The following is a 20113-nucleotide window of genomic DNA, read 5'->3' as shown; positions in this document are numbered from 1 at the left end:
GTGCCAAGTCACAATTCTCAAATTAACAGGGGCTGCTCGAGCTATAGGACTGTAGGACTGCAGCTCCCCCACCTGTAGAAAAGAAAGAAGAAAATTAAAAAAAAAATTGTGAGTCCTGGAACTCCACGCATGCGTGGGAGTTCCTGGTATTCACAGAACCCCAGACTGCTGTGTTAGGCAGTCTGGATAGAGGAGAAAGGTATCTATGCCCTGCAGCCCAGAAGTTTGTACGGTGACGACCGCACAGAAGAGAAGGAAACCGGACTTCGTCGATTGCAGGCTGGAGCCTCCAGCCTGTTCTCACGGAGCCAGCCAAACCAGAAACCAGCCGTTAACTTGCACAGGCTGAGGAGAAGAGCTTGCTTCAGGGCACTACCGAGGAGCTTTCAGGGGATGAAGACTGGATTACCTACATTACCTACTGAGGAGCTTGCTTTCGGGGGGAACAGAAGACTGGATTATTGCTTCAGGTAGTATGTGTGGAATGAAAGACTGGGTTATTGCTTCAGCATGTGGAACAGAAGACTGGATTATTGCTTCAGTGTGTGGAACAGAAGACTGGATTATTGCTTCAGTGTGTGGAACAGAAGACTGGATTATTGTGTGTGTGTGGAACGGAAGAATGCATTATTGTGTGTGTGTGTGTGTGTGTGTGTGTGTGTGTGTGTGTGTGTGTGTGTGTGTGTGTGTGTAATGCCCCATTTGCTATATACTGGTGGCTAGAGAGAACACATAGTGGTGGGTAGAGAATACTCGAGCTTGAATCCTGTACCTTGGGTGCAGGTGGCAAGGGCCTGAATTCCCTACCCACCACCATTTGTAAAACATTTGCAGATTTTTGCCTCATATTTGTTCTGTTCCTCATAAAATCTGTTGTTTCTGTGTGTTTGTTTTTCCTTGCAAAGTCAGTAGTGTTGTGGTGCACTGGTAGCATTGTTGCCTGACAGCTACAGGTTCTCTGGTTTGATTCTTGGCTGGGGTGCCTTCTATGTGGAGTCTGCATGTCCTCCCATCTTACAAAGAACATGTGTCTGGAATGTTTCTCCCTGCCCTGCTGAAAATTGGCTTTTGTTCCAAGTCAGACTTTCCTGGTTAACAAATGTTAAATAAAAATAACAGGCATTTGAATTTCAGACGTCATATTCTTCAGAAAGTACATGGTAACACAAAACTTTTATTCTAGCAATTTTCTAAGTTTATAACATGGATATTTGAAATTTGTGCTAAGGTTGAGAGCTATGGTGAGAACTGATTTCACTGAATAAGTGTGGGGGCTGTATTCCCCCATTATTGGCTTTGATCGGGTGCATTGTGCTAAGAGGTTGATAGCTATGATGAGAACTGAATTCACTAAATGGTAGCCATTTAAGTTTGTCTTCCTCACTTTCACAAAACAGATGATTTTGCGTAGTGGTATGTTGCTCTGACTGTTTTGCACAGGGTCCCCTGGGTTCAAGACTTGGCAGTGAAATGTATGATGGTAACACAGCATTTTATTCTAGCAACTTTCCAGCATTATACAAGCAATGATTAAAATGAGTCCCTGTTTTTTGGGATTTTTGCCCCCCCCCCCAATACATTTTGACTTTTTCCAGATTTCATGTGCTACAAAGTTCAAAGATACAGCTGAATGTCAAGTAGATTTTACAAGGAGCTGAAAGCTGCAGGGGAACAAAAGTTTAGTACTGCTTATGCTGAGTCTGCTTGCATTGTTAATAGCACAACGGGTAGTGTACTTGCTTTTGATGCAGAAGTCTGTGGGTTCTACTCTCACAGTAGGTAGATGCATTGCTGATACTGTAGTGTGCTGTAAAGGAGGTGGATGCTGCAGTCCTTTTTGGTGAAGATACCTAGTAGCTATGAACCTGTTATCAGTTTGCCATCCATTCCCTAATGCGATATTACTAGCTTATCATTTTTTTAATGCAACATAGGCAATTTATTCCTCAAGGGCAACAGGCACTTTATTTGTAGATGAAACAATGACTTATAAAGTTGTTTGCTAGCAACAACCTCTTCATTAGTTACAGATTTCTTTAATGTGGAATTATTTAGATGACTTTTACTTCTTCAGTGATTGTGTATATTTACTGATACTGGTGGACTGTTGAAGTGTGAGTAGATGTTTATGATGGAAATGTTCTGAATTGGGCAGTTTTGTCATTAATGGTTCATGAATTTTGTTTCATTGTTTACTGGAAAGATTTTCAAAACAATAAATTTAAAATGCCCTCTAACAACTGTACTGTATTGTACAAGGAATATAATTTAATGCAATCAGGAAGGTATCATAGAGCACGTGTATGTTTCATGCTCAAGGGGCCTATGATTTGAAAACAGCCCAAGGTTAATCTTTATCTGCCACTGGCAAAATGTATTTTCTTTCAATGTGGGTTTCAGTGCTGTTTCAATGAATGTGAGTTTCAAGGGCAGAAAAGTTTTAATGCTAAGTCTATTTTCATTGTGAGGCTGCATTGCTTTGTTTAGCAGATATCTATTAAAGTTTGTGCTGTAAAATGCAAAATAAAACTTTCAAATGAAATCCAAATCATTGCAGAAGTAAAGCAGTATGCACATTGCAGTGTTTATGATAAATGGGGCGAAATAACCAAGGAATGGGACATTGGAATGGCTGCGGGGGGGGGGGGGGCCTCCATTCAACCATGATTGTTTGAGGGGGGGGGAATGGCAGCAAACTCAGACGGCCCCAGCTAAACTATACCTCTCAACTGTCCAGATTTTTGCAGAATGAATAGATTTCTGTTTCTTATTTTTGGTTTGTTCCTCAAATTTGTGGTTATCTGGCAAACCATTTAGGAATGAAGTCACTAAATAATGACAGACATTGAGTTTCAGATGTCACAACCTTCAGAAAAATACATGCTAAAGCAAGATCTGTTATTCTATTAACTGTCTTAAGTTTATACAAGAGCAATTTTTAGTACTGTTTATATGTTCCCCTAATATATTTGGCCTTGTCCAGATTTCCTGCATTAAGAGGTTGAGAGGTACATGCAAATAAATCGCTTTATAGAATTAGGAATATCCAAACCTCTCAACTGTCCCCATTTTTGGCTCAAAATGTTGCTCTCCCCCTAATAATCCATCTGCAAAACGGCAATTTTGGAAGAAAACGTGGAGGGTTTACAATTATAAATAACTGTAATGATCAGAGTTAATCTATTTCAGAAATGCATGTAGATGCTCTTATTTTGTCAGCTGCTCAAGTTTACAGTGCTAATATTAAAAAGGGGTGTCTTCTTTGACAGGTTCCCAGCTGTATTGTGTAGCAATTTTATATTTTTGCATCACATTTTTGGTCTTTTCATACAGTTTTGGTTTTCTGGCAAATTAGTGGTAAATCATTAAAGATTGAAGTTAGAAAATATTGGCAGACATTTGAGTTTCAGATTTCATACCCTTCAGAAAATTCATACTACTGCAAGACCTACTACTAAGTTTGAGAGCAATATTTAAAAATAGTCCTTATTTTTGGGCCTGTGTCAAAACTTCTATGTATGGCTTTGTCCAGATTTCTTGCTCTGAGGTTGTGAGGCATGACTGTCAGAGCCATCACTGTCAGCCAAAGACATTTCAAATTGTGACATACTTGTACCCCACTCCCCATTGTAGTGGCTCTGGATGTGTCCAAGCAAGGCAAGGAGCATTTATGCAGTGTAAGTGTGCAGAGTATTCCCCTATCCAAGGTAGACCACAAGTATGACCGTGGCTTTTCATCTGTCCTTGATTTTGCAGAATGTTCTGGTTTCTGTCATATATTTATACTGTTGATTTATGCATCTTATTATTCAGAAAATGCATGCTGTCACAGTACCCTGTTGCTCTGTGTTTAAGTAGCAGTGCTTTAATGACCATCAGGTAAGCTTGTCAGAGATTGTAAGATGCAAGTAAGCTTTAATAAGCAATACTGTTAAAGAATTGCAAACATTGAAAGCCTTTTTGTTGTTGCCATGCAGATAATATTTACATAACTAGATAATGTATAAGCCTTAGGTATTGAAATGCATACGACAGTATTTGTAATGAAGGACAGGATTACAGTATTTTCAGAAGCTTATTACATTTGTTAGAGACTTGCAGTCATCTTTGCAGGCTTTACCCGTAAACTAAACAGAATGCCAATCTATCATGTGTGGTCTATAACTTGTGCAGTAATCCTTTAAGCAATTTATCTTGAGCTTGTTTCTTGTTTGCTGTTCATTTTTTTACTTTGATCTTGTCTTCCCTATGAAACAAGTAGATAGTTGTTGTCAGGCAGCAGGTCTTTTTTGGATAAGAAACATTTTTATAAGTGGGGGTATCACACAGATTGCTACTTTCAGCATGTTACTTGGTAATTTTATAAAGTTGAATATAAATTATAATTAGAACTGCAGTGCAAGGAGAAATTGTTTGAGTTGAGTGCTGCTTTTTTATATACTTGATTTTGACTGGCATTCCAGTAATGTATTTAAAAAGTAATTTATTTTTTCATGCATCACAACCTTTGTGTTTCCATCAAGATATTAAGTAAGTTGTCATGTAGCCAATGCATTGAACTATTTTTTTCTTCTAGACTTCATTTTGTCTTGATTGGACTTTCGTAATGATGGTTTGGTACCCATGGCAGTGTATTTAATTAATGTTCCAGTTGTGGTTTTGAGCATAGCTCCACCCCTTTCTAGTTGGCCACACCCCTTCCATTGGCCCCACCCATTCAGCTGTCTCCTGCAGCCCCCCTTTAATTTGAAGTCACCACCCGCCACTGCAAATTAATGCTGCTTTTTTCTATCTAAACACTTCAAATGCTTCAAAATGTCGCTGTAATGACAAATTAGTTAGAAATTATAATACCAAATATTTGTTAGTTTGATATATAGTATATTAGCACCCCCTGAAAAAAATAAATATGTTTTGTGTAAAGCAGATCTTCTGGACATTTGCAGGTTGTCTGTTTCAATGCTCTGTATTGTACTAATTTGTACAAGCTTTTCCTGGGAGTCCCTGTAAAGTTTATCATTTCATTTCCTGAGCAAGATGCTTAAGGAATTATTAGCATGAGATAAGTTACAAAGTCACAATCACATTGTAAAGACTGTGAGACATATCCAAACATTTAACATTGTTTTATTAGCAGTTTGTTTTTGATGATGAACTTGCTGTTTCTACTGGAAGTCGTGTGTTACATTCTTTGATGCTTTAGCTTCACTTCTACAGCTTTGTTGTCATTGTAATGGCATGCTGAGAAAGATGCCACATGGTGTATTAGCCAGACTTTTACATACAGTAGACACAATCAGGCTTTGTTTTCAGATACGAAGTCATTAATGTTCTGGTTCCCTGCAGTACATCTTCGCATATAATCAGTGTTAATTTAAGGCAGATTATTGGCAGTATGTATTTTGCAATGTATCTTTATAGGAAGCATGGCCTTTTATTGATCTGGTCAGAACAGAAATAAGAGACCATGCTTCCTCTCTCCAGATGACAGAAATGCAATACGTAAAGGAGTCCTATTTGCTTAACTAGAGTTTAGAACGCATATCCTTACGAATGCATGCATCTATGAAAAGCATCACCCTTCCTTAAAACTCAATCAAGCACATCTGTGGAATCATCATCTTAGAACCCTAAAGAGTATTACTCACTGAGCGGTCTTATCCAAAGCCAAATGGCTCATAATAAATCAAAGAAGCAATTCATGCCTAGTATCCCTTTTATACAACCTTATGTATGATAAAACATTCAACTTTTTGTTAGTGATTACCAAAAGGACTACAATGCATAACCTTATATTTCAGTCACCTCAACCTTTCAGTGCCTCTAAAACTCCACTCAACCCACCACAGCTTTTTAATAATGCCCTCTCTAGCATGGAGTCTCTCCCAACTAACCTGCAGTCCACATCTCCCTTTCATAAATTCAGATTCAACCTCAAAAAACACCTTTTCAAAGAAAGTTCAACTAACTGTTATTATCACACAAGGCATCACCGCATAACCCCTTTCCATTCACCTCCATTTCCTTAACTTACTATCACTCAATAGTACATCACTACTTAAGTGCATAAAATAACTTTCCTCACATCTCTCCTTGTGCCATCTCTGAGTTATCCAGCCCATTACCCCCTCATGAACCCCTGTCCCACTTTATCCTCCTCCTCTCACTACACTCCAGGAAAATAGGTCTGCTTATTATTTCTCTTATGCTAAAAACTGCACAAATTGTAAATATTTTATAGCTTTTTTTAATATTTTATGTCAGAGTAATCTTTTAAATGTAACTGCATTATGTGTTTTAAATGTTCTTTGTTTATTATACCATTTTTTTTCTCGTGCTGGGGATGAGCCAGAAAATGGTCAGTTAAGGTCAGAGTTCCTTGGTTAACAAAGAAAGAATGACTGAATGAAGGAAATAAAGTATGCAGTGGCTTGTATAATACTGGAGATGTTAAGATGTTTATACATGTTCTTTTTTTACATACTTCCACCCTTGTGCTGTCATATGAAACAAGTTGCAACTCTAAGATTGAAAGTGGCTATCCTTAAAATAAAACAAAATCATCTTTTCTGTGCCTTCCACAGTATAGTATGGCACTGGGTTTTGGCAGAGGGCAGTATTGAGTTCCATAAGGTTCCTATTTTAATTAGCTGCAGGAGGATGTAGCACTCTCTTTAAATATCTGTGCATCATTCAGAATTCTTAGATTATTTTTGTTTAAAATTCCAAGTAATTTAAAATGTCACTTTTAAGGACCAATTACATATTTTTAATTCTTGTTACTCAGTACATTTACTATTTTGTGGTGTATATTAGTGTCCCTGAAAACAGATATTTACATATCAGTTGTAAACAAACATATAATGAGCATTTGTACCTTGTCAGATCCTAGCAGAACTGTGATGGTTATGCCATGAAATTAATAAAAACATTATTATGAATGCCACATATATATTTTCTTTATTTATCATAATGCTATGGAAAGTACAATTCCAAATTCCTGTGAAAAACAGATTATTGCCAGTGTATGAGTTCTTTTCATAACATTTAGGTCTTTTGACTGAATAAGTCAGAGAAATTCCCTGCTGAGAAGGGATACAATAACTTTTTCTTGGAAGTCTTTCACATACCAGTTGCCCCTTCCTACCCCAAGTCAAAGTAACCACTTTATGACGCTAGATACCCAGAGCTGGATTATGGTCAAATGGGGCCCTAGGAGGGGTAATGGATCGGGTCCCCCCCATACACAGCCGCCCCCCCCACAACCAGTCCAGTGTCCCATTACTTGGCTATTTCTCCCAGTTACCATAAACATTGTTCAAACCTTTCAGTGTGCATACTGTTTTCTGCTTTATTTCTACAGTGATTACAGATATTTTAATTTAATTTAAAACTTTTATTTCAAAATTTGTAGCACAAACACTAATAGGCATTTGCTAAACAAAACAATACAGTCTCACAATGAAACAGACTTAGCATTAACAACAAACTTCTCTCCCCTTGAAGCGCAATTCATTGAAACAGCATTGAACCCCCACATTCAAAGAAAATGCATCCGGACAGTGGCAGATTAAGTTTACCTTTGGGCTGTTTTCAAACCATAGGCCCCTTGCACACATTTTTAGGACCATGCATACATGCATGTGTTCTTTGAAGCACCTTCCTGACTGTATTAATTTATATTCTTTGTATAGTACAGAATCACTTGTTTAGAGTGTGTTTTAAATTTGTAGTTAAGAACATTTTTCCTGTAAGCAATGAGCAAAATGCATTAACTAATAATGACAAAACTGGCCAATTCAGTACATTTCAACCATAAAAGTCCACTCAAACCTCTGCCATTACAATCCACCAATATCAGTCAATATATACAGTCTCTGCAGAAGTAAAAGTAATCTGAATAATTACACATTAGAGTTCTGTAAGTAATGAAGAGGTTGCTGCTAGCAAACAATTTTATATTCCAGGGTTTCATCTACAAATTCAGTGCGTGCTGTCATGAAGAATAAATTGTCTAGATACATTACAAAAAATAGTAAGCTGGTAATATTGCAGTAGGAAATGGATGGCAAACTGACAACAGGTTCATAGTTACTAGGCATCTCATCCAAAGGAGGACATGCTCAGGGCTGCAGCACCCCCCTTTAAAGTACAGCACAGTATCAGCAATCCATCTACATGCTCTGGGAGTAGAACTCACAGCCTTCTGCATCATAAGCAAGTATGTTACCTGTCGTGTTACTAACAAGGTTTTTAAATTCTATTGTACAAAAGTGATGACCATTTGCAAAACAAAACAGTTGCACATTTTAGCATGAGCAGCAGTAAACATCTTTTCCCCTGAAGTTCACAGTTCATTGAAAATGCACTGAAACTCACAATTCCTTGAAAATACACTTGAAACTCAATTTTTTAGCAGCTTAGTAGTGGGGGTAGAGGATTCATGCTCTTGATTCCTGTATGTAAGGTATAGGGCTTGAGCCTGAATAAGTTAAATAACCTGACGCCCTTAACTAAGGCATCACACACACACACACACACACACACACACACACACACACACACACACACACACACCCTACTTCTGCCCATCCATGCATGGAAGCAGCACAAGTATGTCTTCTTGTATTTTAGTTCTGCACGTGGAGCAAGGAAAAGAATAAGCAAACAATGGGTCTGTGTGATGATGATGCATGGACGCAACAGGTGTGTGTGACCGGATGCAGTGGGTGTTCTTAAAGAAAAATGCCCTTTAAAAATGTAATTTTTATTTATTTATTTTTTTTAATTTAAAATAGTAAATGTGACAGCCCCCTCCCTGCCAGTGGACCCTAGGTGACTGCCTAGGTCACCTGGTTCTGGACTCAGCTGTGCAGACATCTCTGAACATTTGCTTACATTTAAGTAAGAAACCTTCTCCCAGACCTATGATTATGCCAAAGTATATAAGCATGCCTTTTACACACACATTGTCCCATACAATCCTTGTATCTATACTGCTGTTTCACTTCAGTAAAATTACATAAATTTAGCTTTTTTGTATTAAAAAAGTCCAGCTACTTTCACACAAGAGGCTGTATCTATGCCACTTTCAAATAACCTTTTTCATATGGTATATGTCCAATTACAGGAATCCTAGATATTTTTGTACCTTTGTTACTGAAACTCCCTCCTCCTAAATAAGCCCCTTCTGATACTGTAAACTTCTTTTGACTGGGAAGAAGTCACAGAAGCTGTATACATAAAAGTTTTTATTCCTTGAGAAGTATTTCAGCTTTCATACATGGATTGCCTAATATCTGTCCACATATTCTCAAACACAATATCCGCTTTATGATAGGGACACCTCCAGACATTTTGCTTTCAGTGAAAGAAATTGTGCCCAGTTCATACTGGTTTGCTGTACACAGCCATTTCTCAAAAACTCTGATGCCAGTCAAGAGCTAAAAATAATTGTAGACTTAAGTTACTATTTATTACCAAAAATTCCAGATTATTTCACACAGTGACTGTCCCTCACCCCAAACCACCCCTGCCCTTCCCCCTGAAAAATGCATTTCTGAGAAGGTACATGTCTAATCACAGGACTCTGATAGCAATTATTTTAGCTCCATTTACATCCACAATAACCCCCAAAACATTTTCCATTGCTGCCTTACCCCAGAATAAATCATAAATAGAGGAGAGTTTTTATTTATTTGTTTGTTTTCTGAAGAAGACTTGTTCAGTTCAGAACTTTTATTTACCTCTCCATGGACTATGTTTTTTATTTCATCCTGAAGTCTAAGGATCAGATCTTTTTTTGCTCCTCAACTTAGAGTATGTGTGTGGGGGGTGGGGAGGGGCAACAGATCAGGAGGATGGCACCAGGTGCCACAATAACTAGCTACACCTCTGAATGGTTTATATAGTTTCACATACAGACTGCTCCTCCATCCAGAATAAACACCTTATGACAGTGTTGTTGTTGTTTGTATTTCGGCTTTTCCTAGTAAGGGGTTGCCACAGCAGAACTCCGGTCCGCTAATGATTGACAGTAGATTTTTATGAAACACCGAGTTGCCAGCTCTATGCTCAACTTTCAACGAAGGCACGCCCATTTACACATGCATGTCTTTGGAATGCTACCCAACCGCGGGGCGGACATGCAGACTCCACACAGAAGGCACTCCCAAGCCCAGCCGAGAATCGAACGGGAGAACCTCTTGCTGTGAGGTAACAACACTACCGCCGTACCACCGCGGCATACTTATATTTACTCAACTGCTACAGAAACAGTGCACAACTGAAGTGCATTTTTTCCTTTAAAATGTTTCAGTTACTGCCCTTGCCAAGAGTAACTGCCTTCCAATTGGTGATACTTCAGGTGTCTTACACACACACACACACACACACACACACACACACACACACACACACACACATATAAAAAAAATACACTTAATTAGAGCTGAGACCAAGTGACAGAAATGGTTGTGGTACACAGTTACTGCTGTTTATTGAAATAAAATCTAGTTTTAGCTGTAGTCTGTCTCCCTAGTACCCCCATACACCATAAATATCCTCTTTTCACTACCTACTATCAGTGTCTCCACTTCTTTCCCACAGAATCTGCCCTTGAATGTGTACATAGCTCCCTATCTGCACAGACTGTCCTCTGGTGCCTGATTTTGAGAGGGTACACCTGTATTTGTTGGTCAAGTAATAACACAGTAGTACCTGTTGCACTTAATATGCTACTGTGCACCCAGAAGTAAGATTGGGATGCTGAATGATGGCACTATAGTCTGGTATCTTACTGTAATCACATGCCCCCTTATTACAAACTGAACTATTTATTTAGCTCAATTGTATTACCTTAAATAACTTGAGATGCAATAAAAAGGTAAACAAACAGTGTGTTTTGTTTTTTCCTTTTGGTTCCAGTGTAAGGATTCCCAAAAAACTGAGTGTATTCAGTCCGCACAGAAGTGTTTCATTATCATTGCCAAAAATAATCAGCATTATCGATTTAGAGGTGAAAGATTAAATTATGTAAAATTGCACATCAAAGAAGCTCCAAATTATATGCAAAACACAAATTTAATGACAAATATGCAAATGCTTAAAACATAATACTCCGTTTAGGGCAAAGGTTACCAAGTTGTCAGCCAATCACTTTATTCTAACAAATTCAAGAAGTATAATTCAGTTTGAGGAAGTTGTACCAACTAGGTTTGTGTGCTTAACACTGTTGTGTCTTTCGGCTTTTCCCGGTTAGGGGTCGCCACAGCGGAACTCCGGTCCGCTAATGATTGGTAGTTGATTTTTACGTGCCGAGTTACTAGTCCTGATGCACAACCTTCAACGAAGGTACGCCCATTCACGCATGTCTCCATGCAGAAGATGCTCTAGCTGAAAATCGAACTGGACAGCGTCTTAATATGAGGTGACAATGCTACCGCAGCACCACCACCGCTACAACTTAAAAACCAAAAACACGTAGATGCAGTGGTAAATCCTGGTACAATGAACTCCACCATTAAAAAATTGTTTATTCACAAATAAAAAACAGTAATAAGCACTTTGGTTCCTACAATGAAAAACGTCATCAGACAACAAAGATAGAACCTCTCTCATTTAAATATACTATAATTCCCACCCCTCAATCACTGGTGTCACACCCACAAAAAAAAAAAAAAAAACAAAATCATCAAAAAAAAAAAAAAAAGCTGACAACTTCCATTTCCTACAATAATAAGATAATAAAAGCACAAATTATTAAAAACAACATTTCACAAAAGTTACATTTGTAATGCTTTCAATTTCAAAATACTGGAAATGGAAACTTGATCATTAAGTCCTGGCCAATACATTGCATTCAAACGTAACTGCCACACTAGCTCACATTGTTCAAGAAGCAACAACACACACCCCTCTTTCATTTATAAGTAAGGCTTCTAAAATAAAACATTTTAATTCATGCCCAGGTTGTTGCAGACAGTTTCTGGCCAAAGCATTCATGTTCTTCCTTTGTTTAATGTCCCTTATGTTCATATATGTGATTTCTCAATTTTCTGTCAGTTTTACCAACATAAAAGCAGGGACAAAAGGTACATAGAGCACAACATACCACCCTCTCACTGTTACAAGTATATTTAAACCAGAGAGGTTCTATTTATTATCTGATGAAGTTTCTCATTGTAGGAACGAAAGAGCTTATTATTGTTTTTTTTAATTTGTAAATAAACAATTTTTTAACGGTTGAGTTTGTTGTACATTGCTCAAGGATTTACCACTCCACCTCCGTGTTTTTGTTTTTTGTTTGTTGTACCAGTTTTTCAATATATACTGCAACTTGACAATTTGTTTTTATAAACGTGTAGAAAATTGATTGATTAGGACACACCCAGGCTGTGCCTGCAAACAGTCCATTGAGATCACTGCACTACCCAGTAAACAAATATATATATATATATATATATATATATATATACACACACACACACACACACATATATATATATATATATATTTTTTTTTTTAATATCATTTTCATAACATGACAATGTCATCATCTTACCTTATTTGTGAACCTAAATAAACAGGAAGTGAGAAGAAAACTTTGAAAGCCCTAGTTTCTGTGTACATTAGTGTTACATGGAATAGAGAGAAAGTTCGCTGATATGATAAAGAGTTCATATTCAAAGCATTATTTACTTCTTTCTGTTTAGTGTTTCATTTGGTACTCACAATGATTTATGATAAAACATAGTTACTTAATCTGAGCACAAGCCTTATGGTACTTTACATCTTTTATGCAAACAAGCAACAGTTGTTGTCATTTGTGACACCAGCCATTAATAACAGTTTATGGAAACTAAACACTCTTATATTGTAAACTGTAACTTTTGACGTATTAAGGTTTTTGCCTCATTGGTCTAAGGTGCAGGGTTCAGTTCCTACCACTGGTCTGCGTGGTACTTGCATGTTCTTCCCATGCCTGGTTGGGATTTTCTCCAAGTAATCCCCCTGCCCGTCTCTCAAAAATGTGCTGGTTGACTCTGTATTATTCGTGTATATTACATTTGCTCTTGACAGCTGTGCATAGCTGAAATGAGTCCACGTGCCTGCTTAAATAAATGGGAACATGTAGTTAGAGTTTGCTATGGCCCACTAAAGCCATTGAAAAGTTTCTAAGAAATATTCAGGTACAGTTATACTTGTGTCTCTCTGTCTGTAGTGTTAAGTGATCAAAAGAATCATAAGACAGTGTGATGATCAGGAAATTGAGAGATCCCAAAAAAATCATCACTCTTGCAAGTTATAGATTCATGTCTATACCATAGATATTCCCAGTCTTCTGCTATTCCCTTGCCTAAGTGTAAGACACAGTCTGTAGAAGAGAAGGGATGGTACTTCAGTCACATTTATATACATTATGGCTGAACATTCTAAAGGTCACTGTTCAATAAATAACATCCCTGTTAAGCAAACCATGGCTTTTTGTTTCTGTCTAGCCCTTTTTATGCATAAAAGATGTACTTAAAATCAATTTTATTTAATTTCATGAGAATGTCTCCCTAATCATACATCATTTAATGAGCAGTTGTTGTTGTGTCTTTCGGCTTATCCCGGTTAGGGGTCGCCACAGCGGAACTCCAGTCGGCTAATGTTTGGTAGTGGATTTTTATGTGCCGAGTTACCAGCCCTGATGCACAACCTTCAACGAAGGCACACCCATTCACGCATGCCTCCACACAGAAGACGCTCTGGCTGAGAATCGAACGAGACAACGTCTTGCTGTGAGGCGACAATGCTACCGCAGCACCACTACCACGGGTACATCATTTAATGAGCAGTATACTAGAATAAAAAAGTAGTAAATGAATCAGTTCTTGTAACTGACAGCCTTGATTCACAAGAGCTCTAATTACATATGTAACTTAGAGCAACATAGTAAAAACAAATCAAAATTTTAAAGCTCCTAACTGAAAACTGCAGTTTTTTTTGAAGTCGGAGTATTTATGAGTCTCTAACCCAATCAGTTTGTGTACATGGAAGGAATCACTTGGTTATCACAAAGTGTGAGATTTGTGTGGCATGTCTTATCTGTAAAAGAGACTTAACTGTCTTGCTTCTATGACCTGTTTTGTTCTCTATGTGGTATTTTTGTGGTGCTAATTGTAATCTTTTTCTCCCCCACAGGTCATGTCAGGTTTATTGACTATGAATATGCTTGTCATAATTACATGGCCTTTGATATTGGGAACCACTTCAATGAGTTTGCAGGTAAGTACTGAATCACCGGCCCACAAAACAAGGCAAAGATCTATGTCAAAGAAAATTATCAGGATAGGAAACTGTTATAATTAATGAAATATGGAATAAATCTAGTAGAAATAAAGGGAACATCTAAGACATTGGATATTTATTTCCTTCCAAAGCAAATGAAACTCTACTTTTAAGTGTATAGTAAATAAAAATACATTTTACAGTTTGTATTTAAAACGAATACATTTTACTACAGATTGAATTGTTTTGCTGCTGACTCTTTATCCCAGACATATTGTCTATAACTGGCAGTTTATTCCTTTCTTTGAGGTCAATATATAATAAACTAGAAGGTCACTGCATCTTGGAAAAAATTACATATGTGCAAATAACCCATTGTAAAGGGATTTAGGGGGGGTCCCCCTTCAGAAGTCACTGAATTCGTTAACTTTTGTTCACACATCTGGCTGTAGTTAAGACAGTGAGATAAAGTAGCCACTTTCCAAATGTACCACACCCCACCCCTTTTTGTACATTTGTCCACAACAATAGAGGTCAGATGTCTGATGACATCTGTTCATGTAATATTGTATTAATAGAATGTATGTATACCTGTTATGCGTCTGCCATAGCCATTGGACTCAGTCTGTGCTTTTCATATTTCACATGGCTGTAGTGCACTGTTTGTGCATTAGTCTAGAAAACTGGCAGGCAAAATTTAGAACGGCCTGACTGGTTGACTGCTACACCATGTCCATTGCTGTTACTACCCATTCATTCCTTTTTACATGAGAGCATGACTGTGGCTTGGCCATCAAGTAGCCAGCAGTTCTAGGCAGTTTTAGTTATGCCCCGTAGCTCCATTTGCACATGCCCATTGACATCTGAGGTGGGGTATACAATGGACTATTATGGAAGGTAACATTTGCTTTTATGAATAACATCCTTCAGAAGCCCTGCCTCCCTTACAACAAGCATCTGTTTGTGGTCTCTTATCTCCACTGGGGATTATTACATAGGGTGCACACCTCTTCCATTCCCAGAGAGGCAAACACCTAGTGCCCTACCAGTCCCCTCCATCATTTCCTTCAGTATTTAGGCTGTTAAACCTGGCTCAACTGGGCCATAGCCAGGGCTTTACTTCTGTGTGCCACGGACCTGATCTTTGTCTCCATAGTTTGAGTTCCTTGTCATGCCACACTAGCTTGAATATCAAGCGTGGTGTATTGCACTTATCCTGCCAGTTTTTCTGTTCATTCTTCAAAATGGCAGGCTCTTTGAATCCTTAGTTTTATCTTGCTCTTTCTTTCCTGAGTATGTTGTCTTGATAGCCGTGTGTGAGCCCATTTAGACCTCAGCACATCAGTTGCCATCACACTTTGCATTGTTAGACTCTCTGTTCACAGGATAAAGAACTTTCCTTCTGGATAAAGCAGTACTGTGAACTTCTGAGTATGCAGTCAGGCATAAATTCTGCACTTGAACTGAATGATTAGACTTAAGTGTTTAATGTAGCATGAGGTCAGCACAGCCCTGATCTCAAGCGGCCAAGAGCTTAGTCCTTTTCAAGATCTGTTTTATTGACTGGAACACACAGGCAACATCTACATGCCATGAAAAAGATTCCAGAATACAACCCTGGTGTCAGGTTTCAACTTTTGGTTAGATTTGGTTAGTGCTGGTCATTCCAGATTTCTTGTAACCCTTTTAGGTACTGGTACTCTCCACATTGGTCAGCCATCTAGTAATTGAGCTTATCTGTCAAACTCAAATCAGCCCCATTCCATTTCAGTATGCTGTCCCTGTACTGCTGGACAGGTACCTTTGTCTTACTTTACACACTTAACTGTTTTTTCTCATATATGTAATTATGTTGTGAATTTTTGTAGATCTGAAAAAATAGTTGCTAAGCTTGTTGTTACAGAACACAGAGCAGCATAATGGGAATATCTTAATGCTCTGAAGTGTTTTATGTTATGAAACAGATGTGAAGAGACCAAGTTTCACATGATAAAATTTACAAATGAGATGCTGTAAAAGCTGAAAAATGCCTTATGTGATAAAAGCTTTCCTGGCTTACAAAACGCTATGCCTTCATTTCATCCCATTTATTGTACAGCAGTATTGTGTTTATTAATAGACAACATTGTGAGCTTTGCAGCTGCAGTAACCTGTAATGGTTGCATCTTAAGTATAGGTTGCACCTGTTTATGATATTTTGTTAACCAGGTTAGTCCCACTCAGCTTATAGCCTTTTTCAAAGCATACCTGATGTGATAATTCATTCTACTTCTAAAAGCAGGAAAAATGAAACAAGGAGAGTCTGTAATCACAAAGCCACTCTCAAAGCAGAATTCTAGCCTGGCAAACTATGAAAACGTCTTTAGTAAACAAATTTAATGTTTTAGTGTATATTCTAATAGGGCGGCCACAGTGGTGCAGCGGTTAACATTGCTGCCTCACAGCAAGAGGTTCTCCGGTTCGATCCTCGGCTGGGGTGCCTTCTGTGCGGAGTCTGCATGTCCTCCAGGTGCTCCGGTTTTCTCCCACATGCCAAAGACATGCTGTAGGTGGATTGGACACTCTAAATTGGCCCTAGACGTGAGTGCATACATGTGTGTGCCTTCTGTGGAAGGTTGGCCGCCGAGCTGGCAACTTGACACCATAAAACTCCACTGCCAATCATGAGCAGACAGGTGATCCACTGTGGCGACTCCTAGCCAGGAAAAGCCAAAAGAAGAAGAAGACGTCTCATATTGTAATAGAAACTGCAAGAAAAACCTAGCCAAGCTAGAGTTTTCACTGTGAGATGCCTTAAACCTCCTGCAATAGAGGTCCATGAGATATATGCATATGACCCTTAAGGACATCAAGTGTTTCAGATAAATGACTTCTGAATGTCCATGACTTTTTACTTTTTTCCTTTTAAGTCTTTATGGACAGATTCCGACCATCAAAGCCAAATGCCATCATCTGTGAAACATGCACATTTTATCCTTCTTATGATCTCATCAGCACAGCGTAAGTGGCTGTTTGGGTATATCCCATGGGCCTCTATGGCAAAAAGTTTAAGGTATCTCACAGTGAAAACTTTAGCATGGCTAGGTTTTTCTTGTAGGTTTTACTAATTGCTTTGTCTGTGTGACCCTTTTTACTTTTTGGTTAAGTCATAGTCTAATAGAGTAACCAACTTTATGTTACAAAAAGTGCATACCGTGAGCAAAATAGCCAACTAAAATACAAAACTAATTAAATATCAAATCTCTCTAAATAAATGTATTCATTACAACCTTGTTTATTCCACCAAATCAACAAAGCAATGTTAAATGAATTATTGTAATAATTTGCCAAATACTGAATATAACATCTAAAAAAATGTTTCACCTTATTCTCAAAACATTTCATAGATTAATGTTGTCATAAAGGCTGGGAAACGTCTCACCTTTTTAGTTGCTAGCATGACTATTTATAATGTAAAATATATTATGAATATATTTAACCTTTAATACCCACTTTAGCCTCTACTAGAATATTTGTCCAAATGAGTTATACTGTAGAATCTATATGTAGGGTACTATTAGAGTTTTCTGATGTGACAGTGTAGGTGTGCTCTTAGATATGTTGCAAAAGCTAATGTGTTGTCTTCCTCATGTAAATGCTGTCACTGCAGTCTCATATCACCACATACACAAGTGAAATACCCATTGACTCTCTACCTTCTAAATGCCTTAAATTTAGGAAAGAACCCCATATATAAATTTCCATGTCTTGCAAAAAACAGAAGATTAGGTGTCCCATAATATCCTTTTCTGCCTTCTACATCACCAATTCATAACTCTTTTAATGGAAAGCCTGTGGCTTGAACCTCAAGTCATTGGCAAGCTCATGATTCTCTTTTTAAGATGTGCCAATTATTCATAACATTTTGCTGACAGTTTCATTATCAAAAGAGGAAGAAATTTCCATTGCATATCAGAAAGGGTCTCTTAAATGTATGTTTGGTAGTTAATTGATCTGTCCTCCTTACCATTCAGCTCAGTATAGCCCTGTAATATCATCTAGCAATACATTTCTTAGACAGTTGCATTTCATCTAAAAAATGCACCATTACTTTTGTCAAGTGGGCTAACACTATAAAGTGTCCCTTTGTCACATTTCATTTAATATGAATTAACATTAATTGGTATCTAAAAATCCTCATATCAAAACTTCTAGAAGGATCATAAATTGGACCTCTAAAAAATAAACTGAATTTGTAGAATACGTGCTGTAAAATAAAAATAATTACTGCTGACATTTAACAATTTTGAAGAATCAAATTCAACATCTCTGCCTTTCTATACAATGGAAATATTATCAAGAATTTTTTTAAAACATATTTGCAGATAATTTACTTTTATATAAAAACACCGGATCCCTATCACTTTGTCGAATAAAATATTTATTGAATACCTCTTCGAACTTTATTCATCAAATCCTAGAGAGTGGGGTAGCTCCCCAAGAATCATAGTTTATAAGATAAGATGATCTGGTTTTGTTTGGGGAGAGGATAAAAGGAAAAATGAAAGAGGCGGATACTATACAAATGAACTGTTTAGTTGCAGAGGATGGCACATGTCATACAGAAAGCTTAAGATCAGGTGCATAAAAGATGCATTTCCTGTTTGCTGCTTAGGTATTAGAGACAGAAGACATTTAAAAGTTAAAATGCATTACAGTACATATTAAATATGTTTATTTTAATAATAGCTGCATTTAGCCAGCACAGACTAGTATGTATTAAAGTGGATATCCAGTACACACCGTTCATGCTGACAAACAGAAACAATAAATATGTTGTACACAAGTTGTGTAGATATTCATTTTTGAATTTACAGAATTGAAGACAGTATATTTATGGAATAAATAAGCTGAATTTAACCTCATTGTTCATAATTATTTAGCAGTAGCTAGCACAGTATTTTAAGAGGTCTATTAGTGTAAATATTAAAATGCATATTTTATTCCTGATATTTAATTTTATGGTCAATGTGTCTATGAATACAGTAGATAATTACATTGTATATAGATGCTTATAATACATTTTAATGAATACTTTGGTGGACCAATCAGTCTTTGTGTATTTGTCCATATACTTAGCTTATATGTTATTGATATTCATGAAAATAAGTAGTCTTGATGGACTTGGAATGATATATTAAAATGATAAAGTATTTATTAGCTTGTCAAGTTATTTTCCAAGTCCGATTATAAACAAAGGTATATATTGTAGTTTAATATTGTGATAAGATTTAATAAGATATTTGAGTTAACGTCTGGTGTAATTTTTTTTAACTTTTCTGTATGAGCTTTTAGTTAGAACCAAATTTCTTTCATCTTGGATGAGTATATAAGAAAAAAGGTAGTTCAGTTAGGATAATTGAATTAAAGTAGGAATCTTTTTAACTCCAGTGATGTCAAAATTAGTTTATGTGCAAAAATGTTAGATTATTATGTGCTGTACTTGCAACTGTTTGCTAGTGATAAAACATGTTTTTCAGAGAAGGCTGATTAAGTGCTTTATATATAAAATTAATAAACAGGATGTGTTTGCTACCATTTTGCTATATCCAGTATTAACACAATTATGAATTAATTTTGAATATATAACCACAATGGATTTAAAACACGTTGGTAAACATTATTGGCCTAAATACAAGCCAGAGAAGAGGTAGATTTATTAAATATATTAAAATAAATAAACCATAAATTTCCTTTTTACAAGAGACTCAGTCATGCAGAACAGGAAAAATTATATATATTCAAACATAATGACAAGGATGGTATGTTTTCAATGATCAGAACTGAATTAGAACCTTAA

The 20113-nt window shown here is 37.1% G+C and overlaps 1 protein-coding gene across 1 annotated transcript in view; it reads left to right on the top strand.

The window, feature by feature from the left end:
- Positions 1 to 20113, top strand: part of LOC122806485 (ethanolamine kinase 1-like) — a 338475-nt gene that overhangs the window by 204471 nt on the left and 113891 nt on the right. The window contains exon 5 of the mRNA XM_044076962.1: positions 14188 to 14271. Within this exon, the coding sequence (XP_043932897.1) occupies positions 14188 to 14271 (84 nt within the window). The remainder of the gene's footprint in view (positions 1 to 14187; positions 14272 to 20113) is intronic.

This window comes from Protopterus annectens, chromosome 7.part0 (genome assembly GCF_019279795.1).
Source record: "Protopterus annectens isolate FY-2018-M chromosome 7.part0, PAN1.0, whole genome shotgun sequence".
Classification (NCBI taxonomy): domain Eukaryota; kingdom Metazoa; phylum Chordata; order Ceratodontiformes; family Protopteridae; genus Protopterus; species Protopterus annectens.
This window is presented reverse-complemented; position numbering and strand designations above follow the sequence as displayed.